Source organism: Hippopotamus amphibius, chromosome X, assembly GCF_030028045.1.
Source record: "Hippopotamus amphibius kiboko isolate mHipAmp2 chromosome X, mHipAmp2.hap2, whole genome shotgun sequence".
NCBI classification, from domain to species: Eukaryota; Metazoa; Chordata; class Mammalia; order Artiodactyla; family Hippopotamidae; genus Hippopotamus; species Hippopotamus amphibius.
This window is the reverse complement of record NC_080203.1, coordinates 126,523,973-126,546,886: the sequence shown is the minus strand read 5'-3', so window position 1 is coordinate 126,546,886 and position 22,914 is coordinate 126,523,973. Positions and strand designations below refer to the sequence as shown.

Sequence of the window (22,914 nt, the reverse complement as noted above, 5' to 3'; positions counted from 1 at the left end):
CTGTAGAACAGTGGTTCTCAATGTGGGGCACTTTTGCCCCCCAGGGGATATTTTGCAATGTTTGGAGACATCTGCGATTGTCAAGGGCATCTAGTGGGTTCAGGTTAGGGATGTTGCTAAACATCTCACTATGCCACAAAGAATTATCTCACCAAATATGGCAGTAGTGCTGAGGTTGAGAAACTCCTAGAAAAAAGATTGGTCAACCGAGTTGCTTGGATTTAGACATGACATCGCCCCGATTGTGGCAGTAGAAATAAGAGGAACCTGCTGCTTCTGCAAACCTCATGTCTGAGATGGCTTAAATAGTCACGCTCCTCCCCCCAGCCCCCTAACCTTGTCTTTGCACTTGTCTTTCCACGGCTGGCAGCCTGGAGTCTCTGTGACTCTAGGTTTCCGGCAGCCCATCTATTCACCTCAGAAGACTCCAGACCTTCAAGCGCTCCATGCAGCCAAGAAAGGTATTTTCCACATTGGGACAAACTCAGATCATTTAGGTAACTAGATCTATGAGCCGTTCTCAGAGAGAGGGGGAGTGGAGGAGAGAGAATCCGAATCATATGGGGAAAAAAATTTTCTTTAGAATCTCACGAAGAGTTTTGGTATCTCAAATACCATTTCTTTGAAGATAAAGTTAGACTTTTTAATAATGTTAGAAATGGTTTTCTGAAATATGTCTCTAGTCTAGATAATTTTGAGGGAGTAAATACTATTAGTAGATGTTTTCAGCAGCATATGTTAGAGCAATGTTCCCAGCACGTTTTGAAGCTTCAGTACTTTGCTGTCTTTGAAATGTAAAGCTTGGTGTTTTCTCTTTACCTTAGTTGATGCTATTGGGTCCATCTCAGACTGATCTTGACACCTCTCATGCTCTGCTTTCTTCAACCAGACCTCTCTGTTTCATTTTGGAAGAAGACTAAAAATGGTAAGGACAGCTAAGAGATCCTTAAAAAGTGTTATCTGTCATTTTTTTGTGGGAAGAACCAAAGCCGGCTCGCAAGAGAGATGTTTAAGTTACCTGTACTTTATTTGCTGAGGAAAACTTCTTTCATGATCTTTCATAATCAAGATTAATCATGGGGGTGTTTTGTAATTTCAGGTTAATCAATACTTGCTCTGTCCAGCTTCCTCCAACAGTTAATGTGTCCTGCCCTGAAGAGGAGGGGATGTTTGAATTGGGGAAACAGCGTCTATGGGTCTTTTTTCACCTTACCTTTTTGGCTTTAAAACCATACAAATCTCTGAAGTTCCTTTGTGCTTTTTCTAGCATCAGGTGGCATCTGAATAAGTATGTGGGGAGTGGTGGGGACGCATAGGACTAGGAATACAGGGAGCCTGGGCTTGCGTGCGGTCAAAGAAAACCAGAACCGGACGGTAGATAAAGCTGTAAAAGCAGAGTTTGTCCAGGAACTGTTGCAGTCAGGGAAACGAGACCTCAGTGTAGGACTGGGCTCAGTTCCAAATACATCAGAGACACATGGAGATTTATAGCCCAGGAGCAGAGTGGAGGGTCAGTGGATGGAAAATTACTAAGAGGAAACATCAGGGGTTGGGCGGGCGGTTCTGGCTGGACCAACGTGACAGTGTTTTTGCTGAAAGCAAGCCAGGGAGATGGGATATCACCTGGGGAATGGGCGGTATGAGGGACTTGATCAGATAGCGAGGGTGATCAGATATCATGGTGAGGGATTCTTGCTAAACCTGGCCACATGGACACAAAAGCCCAAAGATCAAGCCCTAGTGACTTAGAGGAGCCTGTCTAAAGTTTAGTCAAGGAGAGAGTCTGTCAGTGCTGGCTCTCCCAGTCACTAGCTGGGGAACCTTAGGCTTATCACCTAAGCCCTCTGAAACTCAACTTTTTTTGACTATAAAATGAGCATCCCTATACCTCTCCAGTTGCCTTGCAGGACCATTGTGGAGGCTCAAATAACAGAATGTATGTTCACATCCTTTGCAAGTGGTGTGAGTTATTAGGCATGCCCAAAAAGTCATCAGAAAAAGACATCAGTGACCTTTTCTTGAAATTATTTTGTCACCCCAATTAGACACAATGGAGTACCTGCACCAGGAACCCACTCTGACTTCTAGATCTGAATGTTGGCTCCTGGGCTCATTTTGTGTCTAAGGTCTAATGAAGAGTTAACCACGGGCACTGTGTTACAGAGTAAATAACAGCTTAAAGTTTCATTTCCTAGAAACTCAGGTGTCTATTTTTAGGCAAACCCATGCCCACATCTGCCTTTTTGCCCCTTGAGGGATGGCCTGATAGGATTGATTGTAATAAAGAGAGCTCACATTTATTGACCACTTACTACAGATAGCATCGTGCTAAGAGCCGAATGTCTCTGTTTAGATTTTGCCCTCCAAGTAGCCTTGTGAGGCACAGATGAGGGAGCTGGGGTTTCAGGAGGGTAAGAGCTTGTGGTCTTGGCTGGGCAGCTCGACTCCGGAAGCAAGACACCCCTGCCCTACCTCTACCAAGCCTTGCACACACTCAGTCAACGTGGGCTTCAGTTATGATAGTTTACGCCTTAAGAAAAAAAAATTGGGATATCTTTTATAAGAAAAGACATGAAAACAGTTTTCAAAAGAAGAAATGGAGAAAGCCAGAAAGCCTAGGGAAATTATTTAATCTAATTAATAGTTATAGGTCAGACCCTTTGATATGCAAACTCCACTTCTAGAAACTCTTCTTAAAGAAATGATCAAGGATTGTCACTAGCAATTTATGAAGATAGTCTGTGCAGCATGGCTAAGAGAGGATCTCATGTCCAGCGCTGGGAAGGGGTTAATTAATTGTGGTCCACCCATTAAGTAGAATATTATGTAACCATCAAATCATACTTTTTAAAAGAATAGTGAATGACATAAGAAAATACTCATGATATAATAGTAAATGGAAAAAGCAAGCTAGAAATTAAGTATTGTATATTCCTGATGTTTTTTAGTGCGCATACTAGATGCCTGCTAAATGTTGGTTAATCTGTGATGACGGTTTGCATGAATAAATGAGTTACCTATTTTTCTTAATAGTTTCACAAAAGAGCCCTGCAGTCTAACCATTTTACAGTTGAGAAATCAGAGGCTTATGAGGGAAAGTGATTTACCAGTCAGAGAGCGCTGAAGTGGCAGAATAAGGATTTACAATCAAACCTTTCCACTGACAAAGCCCCCGCAAGTACTACAGTGCTTCTCACTGTGTGAAATAGATGCAGGAATGGGGAGATGGGTGTTAGAGGAAACATGCCAAAATAATAGTAGTTAAGGAATTTTATTTTTCTTTCTTTCTTTCTTTATTTGGCTGCATTGGGTCTTCATTGCTGCATGCGGGCTTTCTCTATTTGCAGCAGGTGGGGGCTTCTCTTTGTTGCGGTGCGCGGGCTTCTCAGTGTGGTGACTTCTCTTATTGTGGAGCACGGGCTCTAGGCGCATGGGCTTCAGTAGTTGGGGCACGTGGGCTCAGTAGTTGTGGCACACGGGCTTAGTTGCCCCGTGGCATGTGGGATCTTCCCAGACCAGGGATTGAATCTGTGTCCCCTGCATTGGCAGGTGAATTCTTAACCACTGCGCCACCAGGGAAGTCCTTAGTTAAGCAATTTTAAAAGTAAAAACATTCTGCTCTGTAGCAAATTTCTTCATTGCCAAAGAGTTAATAAGGAATTCATTTACTAAATTAATTAAAATTGATTATTTAAAAATTGGGAAGATGGTGCTGAAATTAAAAACAGCCGTTACAGATGAACCAACCAGCGTCTTTGCACCCCAAGAATAGATCATTTATATCTCAGAGGCCCACCAAAGTTGAGGGCTGGGATGGCAAATGATGGCTGTGGGTCACATCCAGTCTGCCACCTGTTTTTTGCATAACCCACAAAGTAAGAATTTTCTTATCTCTTTAAATGATTGAAAAAGTCGAAGAAAGAATACTGTTTTGTGACCCATAAAAGTTATATTCAAATTTTTGTGCCCACAAATAGCTTTATTGTTTGTGTATATGTTTACATATTGTATATAACTGTTTTTGCACTGCAGGGGCAAATTTGAGTAGTTTTGACAGAGGCTGTATGGTCTGCAAAACAAAATATTTACTGATTGGCCCTTTACCAAAAACGTGTGCCAGTTGTGATTTATGGGGAAAAAAAAGGAATAGGTTATAAGGTCAAATAAGATTTAATATCTTATGGTCTTCGGTGCCTGTTGCGATGCATAGTAGCTGTTGAGTGTCTAATTTATGTAAGACTACGTTATATCATTTTACTCTTTTATTTTGAAAGCGAGGTTTGTTGGGCTAAAATGGTAGAAAGGAAATGACAAAAAGTCTGTTTATTTAAGTATGTAGGTTATATCCTTGTACTTAATTTTTTGGTTGTTAAATATAATGAAACTTTGATGTCCATGGTAATTATACATTACAGAGGTTAGCCTATAATTAGAAATACTTCAAAATTTGCAAAAAGGGGATATTTGATCATAAGTCTATTAGGGAAATTCCCAGGGGAGGTGGCCTATAAAACAGTAGCACATAAGTGACTTCCCTTATTCATAGCCCTCAGTTAGCCCCTAGGGTGACAGATACAACCCATATCTAGTTATCAAACAATTCAGTGTCATGGCAACATGACAAAAGGTCAGTGAATTCAAATTCAAGGGTTTCCCATAATTGCTCCGCACTCCTTGCCTCTTCCAGGTCCCTTTCTCACGCTTCTCCAGCCAGCGCATCCATTTGCAGGATCCCCTCGGCGCCATGAAATCTTTTGCCTCCATAGCTTGGCTTCAGTGACTCCCTCCGCCAGAAATGCATATTCCAACGCTTCCTTTTCAACTCAGGCAGCGTGGCTTTTTTTCTGCTCTGTGATCTTGAAAATAAAGGAGCCGAGGACTCCAGAGCTGTGGTCCCCTGAAGTACGGCACATAGCAGCCCACAGGGGGTGCTCGGGTTGTTGGTCTTCAGACTGGCTGTGGGTAGATGAGTGAAGGATGGAGCAGATCCTCTCTTAGCTGAGCGCCAACAGTGAGTTTCAGGGCCTCACATATTCTCACCTTGAGGTGAATTTCCTTTTGTGAAGAATTTTGCTGCAAGTCATTAAATCTAATCAGATGATAGCTTTGCAAAATTACATAATAAAAACTGGAAGGGGCTGCAAATGAAATACAGAAAGGTGAGGGGTTCTACCTGCCACCAGGTGATCACCCCTGACTTCCTCTTCCTGGAGGACTCTCTCTACCTTCCCCTCTTTTCCATCCCCCCAGCCCTTCCTGCCGGCTCCTCACTCCTAGCCGATAACTTGGCTTCCTGCTTCCCTGAGTGCCTCAAGGAACTGGAAGAGATCGCCCCGCGGCTCCCCTCTGCATGTGTGCCCATCTAGAGCTTCTGCACCCGCCCGTCCTGCCTGACCTCCTGTCAAGTTCCCCACCATTGCGTAGCAGATCACCCCAAAACCCACTGGCTTGAAACAACCACTGCCCTGGAGTGTTATGTGTGGCAGGCCCATGGGTTGGCTGGGTTCCTTGAGGCAGCTCTAGCACTGGGTGTGTCCCCCACTTGCAGTCCATGTCTGGGGCTGGACTCACCCCCTCACAGATCTGGTGCCTGGATGGGGAGACTCCACAGCTGCGAGCTGCCTCTGTCTCCAGGTGGTCTCTCCAATATAGCAGCCGTGTTTTCCCTGGGCTCTTCCAAGGCTGATGGCTCAGGGCTCCAAGTCAAGTGGAGAGAGAGAAAGAGAGAGAGATCAGGAGAGAGAAGGAGTGCTTGGTGAGGTGGAAAGTCTCCCACCTTTTCTGTCCCAGCCTGGGAAGTCCTGCAACATCACTTCTCCGGCTGCTCTCCTCCAGATATGGAAAAAAAGCCTGCCCAGGATTAAAGAAGAATGGGAGATAGATGGGAGATAGGTGAACCAATTTGCGGACTCTTACACTAAGGATGGAATTTTTATGCTCTGCGCTAAAGCCAGTCTCCGCGCCCACATCCTCCCATCTCTCCTGCATCTTCATCGGTATTATTATTAGTGGTGGGGGTTTTTTGGAAGTTTTTTTCCACTCTCACCAGCATTGCAACATGCTGTTCTTCCTCCCAGCCTCAAATAAATCCTCTTGACCCTCTTGGCTCTGGGAACTACCGCCAGTATCTTTGTTCCCCTTCGCAGGAAACTTCCCAGAAATGTTTGCTGCCTCCAGCCCCTCTCCTCACATTCTTCCAAGAACTTGAAAGTCATATTTGATTTGGCTTCACCTTCAAAATCTATCCAGTATCTGGCAAGTTCTTACCACCTCCACCGCTGCCAGCTGGGGCTTTTGCTTAAATTACTGTAATAGCCTGTTGACTGGTCCCCACGCTTCTACACTCACCCCCTCATTGTCTCTTTCAACACAGCAACCAGCATGATTCTTCTAACATGGAAGTCACTCTTTGGCTCAAAAACTTGCAGTAGATCAGCCTACCACTCCTTGTTGGGATGGTCGACAAGGCCCTGTCTGCACCTCTCTACTCCTGCTCCAGGAATAGTGGATCTTTTACCATTTTTGTGATGATTCCAGCATGTTTACACCTGGGGGCCTTTGCATGAGGCTCTTCCCTCTGCCTGGAATGCTTTTTCCCTGGACAGATATGTATGGCCAACATTCTCCTTTCCTTGAGCTGAAATGACATTTGCTCTGATGCCAACTTAATGATGCCCACTCAGACCACCGTATGTAGTCACTTCCCGATCCCCTTCACCCTGCCCTGCATTTTCTCTTTCCAGAGCACTTATCACTGAACAGCTGACATAATTATGACAGTGATAGATTTTTGAGTTTATTATTTGGAGGACATGAGCTCCAGAAGAGCAGGACGCTTTTCTGTTTGGTCCACTGATATGATCCAATGCACAGAAAAGGTACCTGGCACATAGCCGGTATCACTCGATACTGGTGGACTTGTTCATTTTTCACAATTTTCTTCCACGTTGTTACGATGAGGTTTTGTGACTTCCTCTGTCATTTTTTTAATGTTTTAATAAAAATAATACATATTCTTTATAAAAAACTCCAAGAGTAGAGAAGGGTATGACATGAAATTAGAAGTCCTTCGTTCCTACTCAGTGAAGGCCCCCTTCTTACCACTGCCCAGAAGAAATCACGGTTAAAAGTTTCTAGTGTCTTCCATACTTTGCACATACAAATCCGATTCATCATAAAGGGATCATATGCTATAGGTTATTTTGATGCTGCCTTAAAAATTCATTTTGTTCTTTATAACAAAGCAGTATATCTCACACAGCTTTTCATGTTAATACCTAGAGCCCTACCACATTCTTTTTAAAGGGATGTTTCATATTCCACTCCTGGTGGTTTCCCACTTCCACCCATTTCTCCAACTGCTGGATTTCCATCCACTGCTGCCTGTTCTTACTGTTTCAGAGAGCTGAATAAAGCTAATAAATGTAGCTGTATCTAAGACATAAGCAGTATTATTATTAAAAAATGCACTAGTGTTTTCTGGGATTGTTTTTTGTTTTGTTTTGTTTCTTTTTTTTTTTTTTCCTCTCTGTGGAATCCTTAGGAAGTTTACAGTGGTTGGAAGCTTTGCTTAGACTATTTTGAAAGAACAGCAGCCCGAGGTTCTGCGGGGCTAGAAAGGAGCGTGGAAGTCATTTAGCTCAACCCCCATAGTGTGTAGATGAGAAAGTCAAGGTTTAGGAGAATTCAGTCAGTAAGTGTGCATCAGAGCAGCTGACTTTTTAAATTTAATTTAATTTTTATTTATTTTTAAGTGAAGTATAGTTGATTTACAGTATTGTGTTAGTTTCAGGTGTACAGCAAATGATTCAGTTATACATGCATACGTGTGTGTGTATCTATACTCTTTTTTTTCATTCTATTCCATTATAGGTTATTACAGGATATTGAGTTCCCTGTGCTATATGGTAGGACCTTGTTGTTTATCTATTTTATATATAGTTATGTGTATATTTTAATCCCAAACTTCTAATTTATCCCCCTCCCCTGCTATCCCCTTTGGTAACCATGTTTGTTTTCTATGTCTGTGAGTCTGTTTCTGTTTTGTAAATAAGTTCATTTGTATCACTTTTTTAGATTCCACATATATCATATGATATTTGTCTTACTTCACTTAGTGTGATAATCTCTAGGCTGACTCCTGATCTGACTTTGAGTTCACAGGAGCTAAGCCCCAGAATAAATAAACATGAGAAGTCAGACTAATCCTAGTCTTCCTCTAACTTGTTGAAGACAGCAAACCACTTAACCTCATTTCCTCCCTCCGGCCATCTGTCTTTCTAACTCCTCAGATTGCATCCATGTCATGAGCTTGCGAAGTCTTGAAGCTAAAAAGTTGGCAAAGAACAAAGTTACACTCATCTAGGTCCATGTGTTTTCCTATTAGGAGTCATAGCTCTACGACCATAGACATTCTAGCAGGAATCTAAAATCAATCTTACATCAGGAGAAAACACTTCTGAATACCATCCTGCCACAAAAATGAGGCATCTAAGGGGACACGTGTCACCTCTTCACAGGGTTGTGTATTTAAGCCTCTGTTTGAGGGGTGGACAGGCAGCATTACCTTTAGGCCTGCCTGACCAGCCCCCATCCCACAAACTCTTTTTTTCTCCCCCTCCATGGATTTCCTTGAAAGCAGAGAGTTCAATGCTTAGGAATATACACAGCTTCTGAGACACAGCAGTGGAGGAATTTGGTTCCTAATTGGGCAGGAATGGTGTCTAACTCGTAATCATTCCCCTACTGCATCTAACATGGTGCCTTGCATGGAGGAGATTTCCAGTAATGTTTGTTGAATGACTACTTGAACATATACTTCTTTATTATGAAGCTAAAGCTCAGCCTGCCTTTAAATTTATAAATTCATAAACTATGTTAACATAGCATTATTGGGCATGAATGCACTCATAAGAAATACATGATCCGAAAAGTCTCTTTTTTCCCCTTGAGTTGGTCCCATTCAGATCACAAATATCTTTTCTTAATATTTGGACATTTTTCTTGTGAAAACTCCAAATAGCACAATATCAAAACATTAGACGGCCAAGAACCCTTTAACTGAAAAGGAAATTAACCAAGATACAGGTATGCATCATACCAAATGGAACAACACGAAGTAACTGGAAGATGACTGGTCAAAATGGAGTTTGAATCTTGGTTTGAAAATGCCCCTCTCACCTCTGTTTTCTCATCAATGAAACGGGAATTATGTCTTTTCAACTTCATTGTCAGGGCTCAGTGATGTGATATAAACAATGTATCTACTTTGTCATCTGGCATATAATACCTGATAAATGGCAGTTATTATAAAAAAAACCCACAAATGATTGCCTGGTGACGGCATGAATTCTGCGTTTTCCATTTTAACAAAAAGAGGTGATTTACCGAGAGAACAGAGCACCTGTGCATACAGAATCAAACATTCCCATTTTTACCATAATTAGCTCGCTAATTGAGCATCCAAATTTACACAGTGTATTTGCATGTGTAATTAGCTATGATTCATGACTAAAGCCGGGCCTGTTATGGTATATTATGCTATTTTACAAATCAAATTCCTGAAAGACTTATATCTTTGACAATCATTGCCAAAAAAGAAAAAAAACAAAATAAGGTGGATTGTTTGTATGAAATGAAAAAGCAGACCTGGCATCATGCTGAATGAAACTTACACTAAAAAATAGCATTAGTTGAAGTGAAGGTCCTAGCTTCAGTCTGAAGAAGGTAGTTCCCCATGGTTTGAAAGGGGAAATTTCCATACTTGGGGAAATTTCCATGGGAATAAAGGAATATTGCACATTTTAAAAGCATCTTCTCAAGAATATCTTTTCTGTTCGGAAGCCGCAAAGGTATTATATCCTCTTGATCAGAGCCCATCTGAGTTCCAGGCAGCTGGCGTGGAAAGCTGAGAGAAGGCTTGTCTGCCATACAGCGTTCCAAGGGCTATTTGGGTTGGGACTCAATGACTGAGTATAAGACAGGGACAGTCCTATCCTGTCTGTGCCTGTTCCCAGGAGAGACAAATGAGCTCTGTGCTCTCACAAGGGATTCAGGCTCAAGGGGGCAGAACTTTTCAGAAAATAGATTGTGTAGGAATCCTTCTGCGCATCTGCTTCCCACAGCCTCCCTCTGACTCCACCCCCATTTCTTTTGTGGCTCTTTTCCCATTTTAATCCTTCTTTTAGAGGCCCTCAGCCCTCCTGGTCTCTCCTCATACCCTTGTCAAAAATCTGATCTTTGGAAAGACTGTAGTATTCATGATCATTGAACGTGAGCCTTCCATGGGATTTTAAGAATCTTTAAAGCCTCGATTTACTCAGCAGATATTTATCTTGTGCTCAGGAGGTGGCAGGCATCATCATCACAAGTAAAGGCAAACAAGGCCGTGGGCCTCAGATTGTTTACCACCTTGAGGGAGAGATGGGTGAGTTGATACCAAGACTTCTGGTAAGGTAGGCTAGCAGGATGGCTGAGGGCCAGCTCTGTATCTGAGCCGCCTAGATCTCACTACAGGCAAGTTCTTTAGCCTCTGTATCTCACTGTCCTCATTGTAAATGAACCTTTTTATTGGGATGAGGATGAAATAATTGGCTAAATGCTATTGGGTGAAATTAGTGGCATGTGAATGGATTTAGAGGTTTATAGGTAGTATGATTTTTTTCTGATATTTGGCAGACTTGGGCTGAATTTGCTTGGAGTTAGTTCCACGTGCAAGTGGAAGGTTTTGTCTAGACCAGGGGTCTGAAAACTATGAGCTGTGGATCAAGTCTGTCCTGCCACCTGTTTTTGTGAGTTAAGAAAGGTTTTTACCACTTTAATTCTTATGTTCTACATGGTTATTTAAGTGCCCACATAGCCTCAATTTGGTCTCAACTGTTGACTGGCCCTTTACAGAAGCAGTTTGCCAAGCCCTGGTCTAGAGCAGCGCTGTCTAATAGAGCTTTCTACAGTGATGGAAAATGTTCCGTATCTGCATGCTCGAATACGGTAGCCATGAGCCTGATGTGACTTTGAGCCCTTGAAATATGGTTAGTGTGACGGAAAAACTGAATTAGAAAATTGCACTTAATTTTAATTCATTTAAATTTAAGCAACCACATGTGACCGGTGGCTATCACATTGGATAGAGCAGCTTTAGACCATTTAAGTCTAGAGATTCTGTATTCTCTCAGTGTTCCTCTCTCTCAATTTAATCAACTTCCCAGAGGCTGTCTGAGTCAAGAGGAAGGCAGCACTCTTAATTAGATTTTGGGGGCCCTGGGCTGGCTTTCACTGTCTGCTAGAAAATGCTTAATGGAAAGTGCTAGAAAAATGCATGTAAGCATATATTTACTTCCTCTTAATGCTGTATCCATAACATCTGCTGTTGTTTGGGGTAAGGCAGTTGGATTTTTCAACCCCACAAGGCCCCAAATTAAGGAAGTCTTAATCATCTTTAGAGTTTAGGCTGCAGGCAGAGCAAACCTCACTTAGTGAAGCTCTGTTTCCTTCCATTCCTGTTTGCAGAACTAGAGGTAAAGTTAGCTTCCCTTCCCTGCTAGGCTAACTTCAGCCCTAGGTCATTTCTCTCATAAGATTGCCTGGAATGGTAAGAAGTCATCAACACATACCATCATTATGAATATTGTCAAACCATTTCCCCTAAAAGTAGAGTCACAATTGGCATTCTGTGGATGTCATGTACAGTGTGGTGATTATAGTTAATAATACATATTGCATATTTGAAAGTTGCTATGACAGTAAATCTTAAAAGTTCTCATCACAAGAAAAAAGTTGTAACTGTGCCATGATGCACAGTAACTAAACTTACTATGGTGGTCATTTCGCAATATATACATATATTAAATCATTATGTTGTACACCTAAAACTAGTACAATGTTATATGTCAATTATATCTCAATAAAACCAGAAAAACAAAAGTCACAGTTGGAAGGTATTCTGCCTTCCAAGATAGTGTAGGTGATAGTTGTATCAAGTGTTTTTGTGATAGTGTAACATGGGTCACTCGTTTTTTAGCTTCCAATACCTGAGTCTTTCTTTCCTTCTTTTTAAATTAATTTTAGTAAAGTATAGTTGATTTACATGTGTTAATTTCCACTGTACAACAGAGTGATTCAGTTATACATATATGTATATGTTCTTTTTCATATTCTTTTCCATTATGGTTTATTACAGGATACTGAATATAGTTCCCTGTGTTCTGCAGTAGGACCTTGTTGTTTATCCGTTCTGCATATAATAGTTTGCATCTGCTAATCCCAAACTCCCAGTCCTTCTCTCCCCCACCCCTCCTTGCCAACCACAAGTCTGTTCTCTGTGAGTCTGTTTCTGTTTAATAGATATGTACATTTGGGTCATATTTTAGATTCCACATATAAGTGACATCATATCCAATACCTGAGTCTTTCTTGCCCATAGTCTGATGATATCAGTATCACATATTTTAGGTTCTCTCATGGGCAGCAATTTATTTCCAAGTTCTAAATTCTACAGTGGCTAAAATTAGGTTTGCATTCATGCAATAGAAATTCCAATTAACACTGGCTGAGCATAACAATCTTATGATTGCTCGTAAACTAGAAGTCAGCAGTTCAGAGCCTTCATTTCCACTCTGCTCTATGAGAGCATGTGAGGATCTAGGTACTCTGGATCATCTACCTTGTTGCTTCACCAGCCCTAGCACATTGTCCTTATTTGCATCATCCAAGATGGTGGCTACAATATCCATATTACAAGAAGCCAGATGGAAGCAGACAGGAGGAAGAGGAATAGTCTCACTGTTTAAGGACATGTCCCAGAAATGACACATCTCACTTCCTCTCCCATCACGTTGGCTTTAACTTAGTTATATGGTCATAGCTGCAAGGGAGTCTGGGAAATGTAATCTTTTTTCAGAGTGGCATGTGCCCAACTGTAAATGGAGATTCTATCACTATGAGATGAAAGAAAGAGGGAAAATATATAGACATAGAACAATCTCTGGAGCCTTTGAGAATAATAAAAAGAATTGGGAGTATCAGAAAATACTCCTGGAATAAGAACAACATACAGTTAATCTACATATATGCAAGTAGCAGCATCTCATCTGGAAAGAACTGATGGTATACCATATTCTGTTTTAAATCTGTGTATTTTTTCTCTCCTCCACTAGGCTTTGAGCTCTTTAAGGGCAGAGACTCTATGTCTGCTGCCCCTAGGAGGTATCCAATAAATATTTGTCAAATGAAAGAATGAATGAGTCAGTGGAATTCTGATTTTTTTAAATAAATGCTTCCTCACCAGATACTTGGTACAGTTTCAAGCTGAAGAATTGTTGGGGGATTTTCCAGTCCAGGTCCATTGTCTTGATCTAGGAAGTTTGTCTGGGTCCTTGGCATCCCATGTTGTTTCTGTGTCCATCATCCTCTTGCAGGGGATCTTCTCCTGAGCACAGTGCATGCCTCCAAAGGGTACATAGAGAGTGAACTACCAAGGCAGGGCAGGACCCAGTTCATCCAACCTCCATCTGGAGTTCTTTTCACAACCTCATGTGTAATCCGTGGAGTAAGAGATGAGAAGAGAAAGGAATTGCTTCTGTCTGGGTTGATCCCAGAAAGCTTCTTGAAGAAGATAGGTTTGAACTGGGCATTATAAAAGCAGAGCTTCCTAAACCTTTCCCCACAAGGAACCCCAGGGCAAATGAAGAGGCAGAATGTGACCCCTGAGGAGTCTGGGGGTGTAGCCTGAAGGAACCTACTCCAAGGAGATATTTCTTTTAACTAATTTGTTCTGTTTCACTATTCATTCATTCATGCATTCATTCTTTCATTCATGTATTTAGCAAACATAAGGCAGCATTAATTAAGTACCAGGCATTGTTTTACATGAGGACACACAAAACCCTGCTCTCTCGAAGCTTACATTTTCACGCAGAATAGATATAAAACAAATAAGGACAAAAACTAGAAGCACATAAATGATCAACAAGATAATTTCTGATTGTGCTTAAGGCTATGAAAGAAAGCACAGTAGTCAAATACAGAGGATACTCCTCTCTGTAAAATGGAGATAATCATAGAGGTCTACAATTCCAAAATCCCCTAACTGAAAGCTTTGTCCTAACTCAGTTGATGGCAAACATGACTTGATCTGAATTCATTTGGAGGTGAATCTTGACCTGAACCAAATGATCTAGTAGGAGGAGGAGGAGGAGGAGGAGTTCTTCTTCTTTTTAAAAAATCCCATTTAGAGTGGACAGTCCTGTGCTTCACTGCACACATTTTTGTGTGTTTGATTATGAGATGCTGCGCCAGACTCCAATTGGAGTATTACGTAACATGAGGTACCTGCAGCGTATTACCTTCTACAGTCTGAAAAATTCTGAGTTCCAAAACACATCTAATTCCAAAGGTTGTGGATAAGAGATCAAAGACCTGTAGTGCCCCCCTCAGGCAGTTGTTATGAGGATTAAATGAGTTAATATATGTAAAGCACTGAAAACTCTGCCCAGAGTGTGGTAAGTGCTACCTAAGGTAATTACTGTTCCTGTGTTTATCACTGTTATTACATGGGAGGGTATTTAGAAAAGTTGCTCAGAGACGACCTCTCTGAGGATGTGTCATTTAAGCAGACACCCAAGGGATGAGAATGACCTGGCTGTGGGAAGAGGAGGAGAAAGATCATTTCAGAAAGAGGGAACAGCAAGTGCCAAGACTGGCTCAAATGCAGAACAGAAAACAGGCCGGATATCTGGTATGTGGTCAAAGAAGGGGAAAGGTGGTTCAAGGTCAGAGTGGTAGGCTGGAGTCAGAACATGCACAATGTAAACTTCGGTAAAGACTTTGGACTTCATTCAAAATGTAATAAGAAATCACTTTAGTTGATCTGGTTCATGTTTATAAAGACTGCTCTGATGCTCCTGACGGATGATTTGTGGAGGAGGAGGGGAGTCAGGGAGACCAGGCGGGAGTCCAGTGTGGTAGTCCAGGTGAGACCTCATGGCGAAGTGGAGTAGGGTGGGGGTAGTAGACAGGGGGAAAAGTGGACAGGTACAAGAAAAATTTAGAAATAAGGGAGAAAAAGACTTTCTGACTGATTTTGCATTCATTATAATTTATAATATGTCCATGTATAGAGGCTACAGATGTCACAGTCATTGTCTCCAGTGTGTTAAGGTCGGTGGTTTGCTGGACCCAGCTCCTACAGGCTTGCCAGAACAATTCTGCACATCTCTCTCCAACTCTGCATTCAGGGACATCACACTGGCAGCTCGAAAGTGACCGTGATGGGAGTATTTACACTACAGGAATTGGCAAATGCTACAAATCAGGACTTAACAAATCAGAAATTGGGGGGATGGGGGAGAAAGCTGGTTGTTAAACATTTACCAGCGCACCACAGTTATTTTTTTTTCTATAACTAGCTTCTTTTCTCTTGGAGCCTCCATTTCCCCCCAATCACAAAAATATTTAAACTAGGCATTCCCTGGAAAGCTCAATTTGATGAGTGCTGTCTCAGTCACTTCACGTGTTTTTTTTTTTTAATTAATTTTTTAAAAAATTTATTGGCTGCATTGGCTCTTTGTTGCTGTGCGTGGGCTTTCTCTAGTTGCAGCTGGGGGGCTACTCTTTGTTGCAGTGCACAGGGTTCTCATTGCAGTAGCTTCTCTTGTTGCAGAGCACGGGCTCTAGGTGCATGGGCTTCAGTAGTTGTGGCACAAGGGCTCAGTAGTTGTGGCTTGTGGGCTCTAGAGCTCATGCTCAGTAGTTGTGGCGCACGGGCTTAGCAGCTCCGGGGCATGTGGGATCTTCCTGGACCAGGGCTCGAACTCGTGTCCCCTGCATTGGCAGGAGGATTCTTAACCACTGTGCTACCAGGGAAGCCCCCTTCACGTTTTTAACTCAATTCAGGGGTCCTTCCGCTTTTTTCCCAGGGTCTCATCTGGGTTCATGGGAATGGGATTGGAAGAGGGCACCTGGTTCATGATTTGTCCTTTATCCATTTGGTCCCCATCCGGACCTCCCTGGTCCTTAATATCACTCTTAGCAGTGTTACTTATTGCCTTTTGATAGTGGGATACATGAACCCATCCTGTCTTCCGACAGAAGAACAGCTGGGGATGAGGTTCAGGGTCTGGGATCCTGTTATCAGGGACCATACAAATAACTCACTGTACTTCTCCCCTTTCCCTCTTCTAAAGCCCTTCCCTTCATCTTGACTTAATCCCTCCTCCCTGAGTGGTGGACACTTTTCCTAAATCTTTGAGTGAGATTGATGCCCAAAAAAGATATACTGTTTAGCTAAGGGCTTCCCATACTCCCTGGCCTTTGCTATATCTTCCCAGGGATCTGAGTGCTCCCGATTGAGAAGTATAGCCTTAAAGGATAACCAGAATTCTGGTGGGTGGATACGACAGGGAAGAGTACTCCAGCGAACTGCAAGCTGGCCTTGGGCTTAGTGATTAGAGAAGCTGGTAGGGGAGTTGTATGAGGTCAACCTAGACAAAGAGGTGGGGCCAAGTTATGGAAGACTTTGGATTCCGTGATAAAAAGTGAAGGCTTATTTGGTAAATAATAAAGAAGAAGAAAACCATTTAAAGATTTCAGAGCAATATCATCTGAAAGCTTCTTGGGAAGCTTGATGGATAGGCTAGATTGGAAGAGTGAGAGCCTGGGGACAAGGGTGAGGTTTTGGAGCGGACCAAGGGTGGAATCATCTCAGCTGAGATTGTGTCAGCTAAAATGGCAAAGCAAGGAGGACGTCGAGAAGGACAACAAAAGAGGTCAACTGGACTCAGTGCATGGTTTTAATCATGGGGAGGAGACAGGGAGGTGAAAGGGAAAAAAAAGTATCGTAACTCTAATTCCAACAAACTTTAGGCATGTAAAGATGTGTGAAGAAGCTCTCTGAGATCCTTCTTAACCATCTGGCATTAGAGGAAAAGAAAGCTGAGGGGAAATTTTGCTTATTTACCCTCTATTAGAGGAATTAAGGGAAGTAAGCACTTGGTTTATTAAATAGCAGCATGACTGGTTGATTCAGTCAGTTGGGAGGAAGAAAGCGTTAGTTATCTGGAAGCCTGTTGTAGAGACTGGATCATTCCATGGATAAGCACTGGTTAAACAAAAACCAGTGTTCTGGAGGAGAATATTGATAGAAATCCTGAAACTTGAGAGCAAGCCTATGGTTAAACCACCTCCTATGCAGGGCAAGCTCGAGTTAATATGATGGTTAGTAGAGCTCTTCAGTGCGTCCCATATTCCCTTTTAAGGCCTTTCTCCCCAGGGTGCAAGTGTCTCTTATGCTAAACCTGGATGCCCAAGAATCACCATTAAGAGTGGGTTCCCTCATGTCCCAGTTGGCCTGAGAGAGTCTTAGTTTATGCCTATCATCTTGGCAAAAATTATTAACAGCCCCTCCCCTTTCATTCCCATGAGTATCCTGTTTGATCAGTTGGGGGTCACCCAGGCAGTGCCCTGACTCTCTGCTCTGCCCTTTCCAAATTTGTGTAGTGTAAACCCAGTGTGTGGGGAAAATGTTCATCCCCAAATCATCTCAGTGATGATTTCCAAAAACAGTCCAAGAGGAAAGCTGGCTTATAGATAGCAGCGCCAAAATGGCAGGAGTTGTGCAACCTTGGACAAATCAGTTAATATCACTGAGCTGTGTCTTAATCTGTAAAATGTGGGTGATGGATCACCTTTGTTTCCCTACTTAGAATATTAAGAGGCTTGAATATTGTGAAGGACTCTTGTAATGTGTACCAGAGCAGGCTTAACAAACAAACATTAATTGCACTGAAGTTTTTCTTCCCAGATGTAGCTGCATTTCAACATTCCTTCACCCCCACCACTCCTCTCAAATTTCAGACTTTGGCAGCCAATTGATGGCTCGTCCATTGTAGCATTCTAAATAACAGTGAATAGGAAAATGCTGCTTCTTCCACCTTAAAAGCTATATAACTGAAAAGCTAAGATGCTGAAAGCTAAATATGTAACTAAGTTTTCATGAACCTAGGTAATTGACAACTCTAGTCACTGGGTGAGGGTGGGGGTGCTGTTTAGACAGTTGAGAACAATCAACCTGAACCGTTTATTTTCAAATGCAGCAAAAGAGAGGCAGCAAATGGGAATTTTAAATTCTGATTCTTGGTGTATTTTAGAAGGGCGATTTGTTCTTTCTTATACTTTCAGGTGTTTCCAATGTGGACCTTGAAGAGACAACTTCTTATCCTTTTTAATATGATCCAAATTTCCGAACTCCTTGGGGCTAGATGGTTTCCTAAAACTCTGCCCTGTGATGTCACTGTGGATGCGCCAAACGCCCATGTGATCGTGGACTGCACAGACAAGCATTTGACAGAAATTCCTGGAGGTATTCCCACCAATGCCACCAACCTCACCCTCACCATTAACCACATAGCGGGCATCTCTCCAGCCTCCTTCCAGCGCCTGGACCACCTGGTAGAGATCGATTTCAGATGCAACTGCATACCTGTTCGACTGGGGCCAAAAGACAACGTGTGCACCAGAAGGCTGCAGGTTAAACCCAGCAGCTTTAGTAAACTCACTTACTTAAAATCCCTTTACCTGGATGGAAACCAGCTTCTAGAAATACCTCAGGATCTTCCTCCCAGCTTACAGCTGCTGAGCCTTGAGGCCAACAACATCTTTTCAATCGTGAAAGAGAACCTAACGGAACTGGCCAACCTAGAAATACTCTACCTGGGCCAAAACTGTTACTATCGCAATCCTTGTAATGTTTCCTTTTACATTGAAAAAGATGCTTTCCAAAATATGAGAAATTTAAAATTGCTTTCCCTAAAAGCTAACAATATCTCAGCTGTCCCCACTATTTTGCCATCTACTTTAACAGAACTCTATCTTTACAATAACATCATTGCAAAAATAGAAGAAGGTGATTTTAATAACCTCAGTCGACTGCAAATTCTTGACCTAAGTGGAAATTGCCCTCGTTGTTATAATGTTCCATTTCCTTGTACACCCTGTGAAAATAATTCTCCCCTACATATCCACCTAAATGCTTTTGATGCATTGACAGAATTACAGATTTTACGTCTACACAGTAACTCTCTTCAGTATGTGCCCCAAAGATGGTTTAAAAACATTAACAAACTTAAAGAACTAGATCTTTCCCAAAACTTCTTGGCCAAAGAAATTGGGGATGCCAAATTTTTGTATCTTCTTCACAACCTTGTCAAATTGGATCTGTCTTTCAATTATGACCTTCAGGTCTATCACGCATTTATGAATCTGTCAGATGCATTTTCTTCACTGAAAAACTTGAAAGTTTTGCGGATCAAAGGCTATGTCTTTAAAGAGCTGAAAAGTTCATACCTCTCCCCGTTACATAATCTTTCCAATCTTGAAGTTCTTGATCTTGGCACTAACTTTATAAAAATTGCTGACCTCAGCATATTTAAACAATTTAAAACATTGAAATTCATAGATCTTTCAGTGAATAAGATATCACCTTCAGGAGAGTCAAGTGAAGGTGGCTTCTGCTCTAACATGAGAACTTCTATAGAAGGTCATGGGCCCGAGGTCCTTGAATCATTACATTATTTCAGGTATGATGAGTATGCAAGGAGTTGCAGGTTCAAAAACAAAGAGCCTCCTTCTTTCTTGCCTCTTAATGAAGATTGTTACATGTATGGGCAGACCTTGGACCTAAGTAGAAATAATATATTTTTTATCAAGTCTTCTGAGTTTCAGCATCTTTCTTTCCTCAAATGCCTAAACTTATCAGGGAATAGCATTAGCCAAACGCTTAATGGTAGTGAATTTCAGCCTTTAGTGGAGTTGAAATATTTGGACTTCTCTAACAATCGGCTTGATTTACTCCACTCAACGGCATTTGAGGAGTTACGCAACCTGGAAGTCCTAGATATTAGTAGTAACAGCCATTATTTTCAGTCAGAAGGATTAACTCACATGCTAAACTTTACCAAGAACCTAAAGGTGCTGAAGAAACTGATGATGAACGACAATGACATCACCACGTCCACCAGCAGGACCATGGAGAGCGAATCTCTTAAAATTCTGGAATTCAGAGGAAATCATTTGGATATTTTATGGAGAGATGGTGATAACAGATACTTAAAATTTTTTAAGAATCTGCTGAAGTTAGAGGAGTTAGACATCTCTGACAATTCCCTGAGTTTCTTACCTAGTGGAGTTTTTGATAGTCTGCCTCCAAATCTAAAGACTCTCTCCTTGGCCAAAAATGGGCTCAAGTCTTTCAATTGGGGAAGACTCCAGTACCTGAAGAATCTAGAAACGTTGGACCTCAGCTACAACCAACTGAAGACTGTCCCCGAGAGATTATCCAACTGTTCCCACAGCCTCAAGAAACTCGTACTTAAGAATAATCAAATCAGGCGGTTGACAAAGTATTTTCTACAAGATGCTTTCCAGTTGCGACATCTGGACCTCAGCTCAAATAAAATCCAGGTTATCCAAAAGAGTAGTTTTCCAGAAAACGTCCTCGACAACCTGAACATTTTGTTTTTGCATCACAATCGGTTTCTGTGCAACTGTGATGCTGTGTGGTTTGTCTGGTGGGTTAACCATACAGAGGTGACTATTCCTTACTTGGCTACAGATGTGACTTGTATGGGGCCAGGAGCACACAAGGGCCAGAGTGTAGTCTCTCTGGATCTATATACCTGTGAGTTAGATCTGACTAACTTCATCCTGTTCTCATTTTTCGTATCGGTAGTTCTCTTTCTGATGGTAATCACAACAGCAAACCATCTCTATTTCTGGGATGTGTGGTATAGTTACCATTTCTGTAAGGCCAAAATACAGGGATACCAACGTCTGATATCACCAAATTCTTGCTATGATGCTTTTATTGTGTATGACACTACAGACCCAGCAGTGACAGAGTGGGTTTTGGATGAGCTGGTGGCCAAATTGGAAGACCCGAGAGAGAAATGTTTTAATCTATGTCTCGAGGAAAGGGACTGGTTACCAGGGCAGCCCGTTCTGGAAAATCTTTCCCAGAGCATACAGCTTAGCAAAAAGACCGTGTTTGTGATGACAGACAAATATGCAAAGACTGAGAATTTTAAGATAGCATTTTACTTGTCCCATCAGAGGCTCATGGATGAAAAAGTGGATGTAATTATCTTGATATTCCTTGAGAAGCCCCTTCAGAAGTCCAAGTTTCTCCAGCTCCGGAAGAGGCTCTGTGGGAGTTCTGTCCTTGAGTGGCCAACAAACCCACAGGCTCACCCGTACTTCTGGCAGTGTCTAAAAAATGCTCTGGCCACAGACAATCCCATGACCTACAGTCAGGTGTTCAAAGAGACAGCCTAGCCCTTCTTTGCAAAACGTGACCGCCTGACTTACCCTGGAGAAGCACGGCTGCCTGGATTGGCTCACCCCTGTCTCACCAAAAGGGTGTTTGAAACTTCTCCAAGCCCTGGGATTGCCATCTTGGAGAGGAGTCACCAATATATGACAAAGGAATTGGAAAAATGGGATTTATATACGTATCAAGTCATCTTTCTTAGCTCTCTGTGTCTCCATTTGCACTTGAGTCTCTGCCTTCTGCTCCTGTATAAAATACTGTTGGGAGAAGGGTGGCACGGAGAGGACATGGGACTTTGATTCTCCTGTGATTGTGTTTATTACATAAACACACAGTCACCAAATTGATAAGAACTGCATTTCTACCCTTAAGAAGTACTGGTATGTGTAGAAATAGGGTAAAAAAAAATGCTCAGGGGGGGAGTCAGGGGGAGGGAGGGAATACGGGGATATGTGTATAAAAACAGATGATTGAACTTGGTGTAACCCCCCAAAATAATGAATAAAAAAAATGCTCAGGGTCTGCCTATATGATACCAAAACATACCAGAGTTAATTAGTGGGAAAAAACCAACAACAAAAATAGTTAACTCTTCAACCAGTTGCTTGAGTATAATCTAGAGCCCCCTTCTGTGCAGACCGAGTGTTGGCACCCAGCAGGTGGTTGCTGCTCAAGTGCTCCTCGCTCTTTTCCCTTGGGCCTGTTATTGGGTTCTGTGGGGAAACAGAAACATCTTTGCCATCGATGGACATCATCTACTTACAAATGGGAGAAAAGTAAAGCGCTTTGTCTTTATGCAAAATGATGCTCTTTACCTTTGATGATAATTTACCTGCTTAAATATTGCTGTGACTAAATGTCCCCACCCCCCAGTTCATATGTTGAAATCCTAAGCCCCAATATGATGGTATTAGGAGGTGGGGTTTTGGGGAGGTGATTAGGTCATGAGAGTGGAGCGCTCATGATGGGATTACTGCCTTAGAAGAAGCAGCCAGAGGACTAACTTGCTGTGTTCCCACCATGTGAGGATACAAAGAGAAGTGAGCAGTCTACAACCCACAAGAGGACCCTCACCAGAGCCAGATCGTGTTGGTACTCTGATCTTGGACTTACATCCTTCAGACCTGTGAGAAATAAATGTTTGCTTTTTAAGCCATCCAGTTTGTGATATTTTGTTACAGCAGCCAAGCTAAGACAGATATTTTTATCTGCACTGCGAAGTACTGTATCCCAAGAAAAATGGCCCCATGCAATGATCTTTCAAACCACTTTATTAACTAATACTGTATATTTGTAATTATCTGAAAACTTGATCCATCAACATTAGAAGGACCCGAAGAGCATGTCTTTATTCAGAGTCATGAGGCAGGGATGACAATTACAGGGATTCCTTTAAATTTGGGGGCAGGGGAGGAACAGAGGTTTACCAGCCTTAACACTGAGAAAGCTTCAGTCTTGAGCTTCGGCTTCACTACTCAAAAAAACAACAGAAAGGACAAAGGTGTTCTGAAGACACACTTTCCAAGTGGGTATAAATTTGCATGAGTTCAAAGTTTGAAACGTGACCAATTTGTTTTTATTTCATGAAAGAAGTT

The 22,914-nt window shown here is 42.0% G+C and overlaps 1 protein-coding gene across 2 annotated transcripts; it reads left to right on the top strand.

Moving 5' to 3' along the window:
* The first annotated feature begins 314 nt into the window (after window positions 1-314).
* TLR7 (toll like receptor 7) lies at window positions 315-22,458 on the top strand. Of its 2 annotated transcripts, XM_057719024.1 has the most exons (3): window positions 315-461; window positions 825-925; window positions 18,175-22,458. In XM_057719024.1, the coding sequence occupies exons 2-3, from the start codon at window positions 923-925 to the stop codon at window positions 21,322-21,324; spliced, it is 3,153 nt and encodes a 1,050-aa protein (XP_057575007.1). In that variant the 5' UTR covers window positions 315-461; window positions 825-922; the 3' UTR covers window positions 21,325-22,458. The 2 variants fall into 2 exon arrangements, with proteins under 2 accessions (XP_057575007.1, XP_057575008.1); XM_057719025.1 differs by lacking the exons at window positions 315-461; window positions 825-925 and adding an exon at window positions 14,567-14,734.
* The last annotated feature ends 456 nt before the right edge of the window (window positions 22,459-22,914 follow it).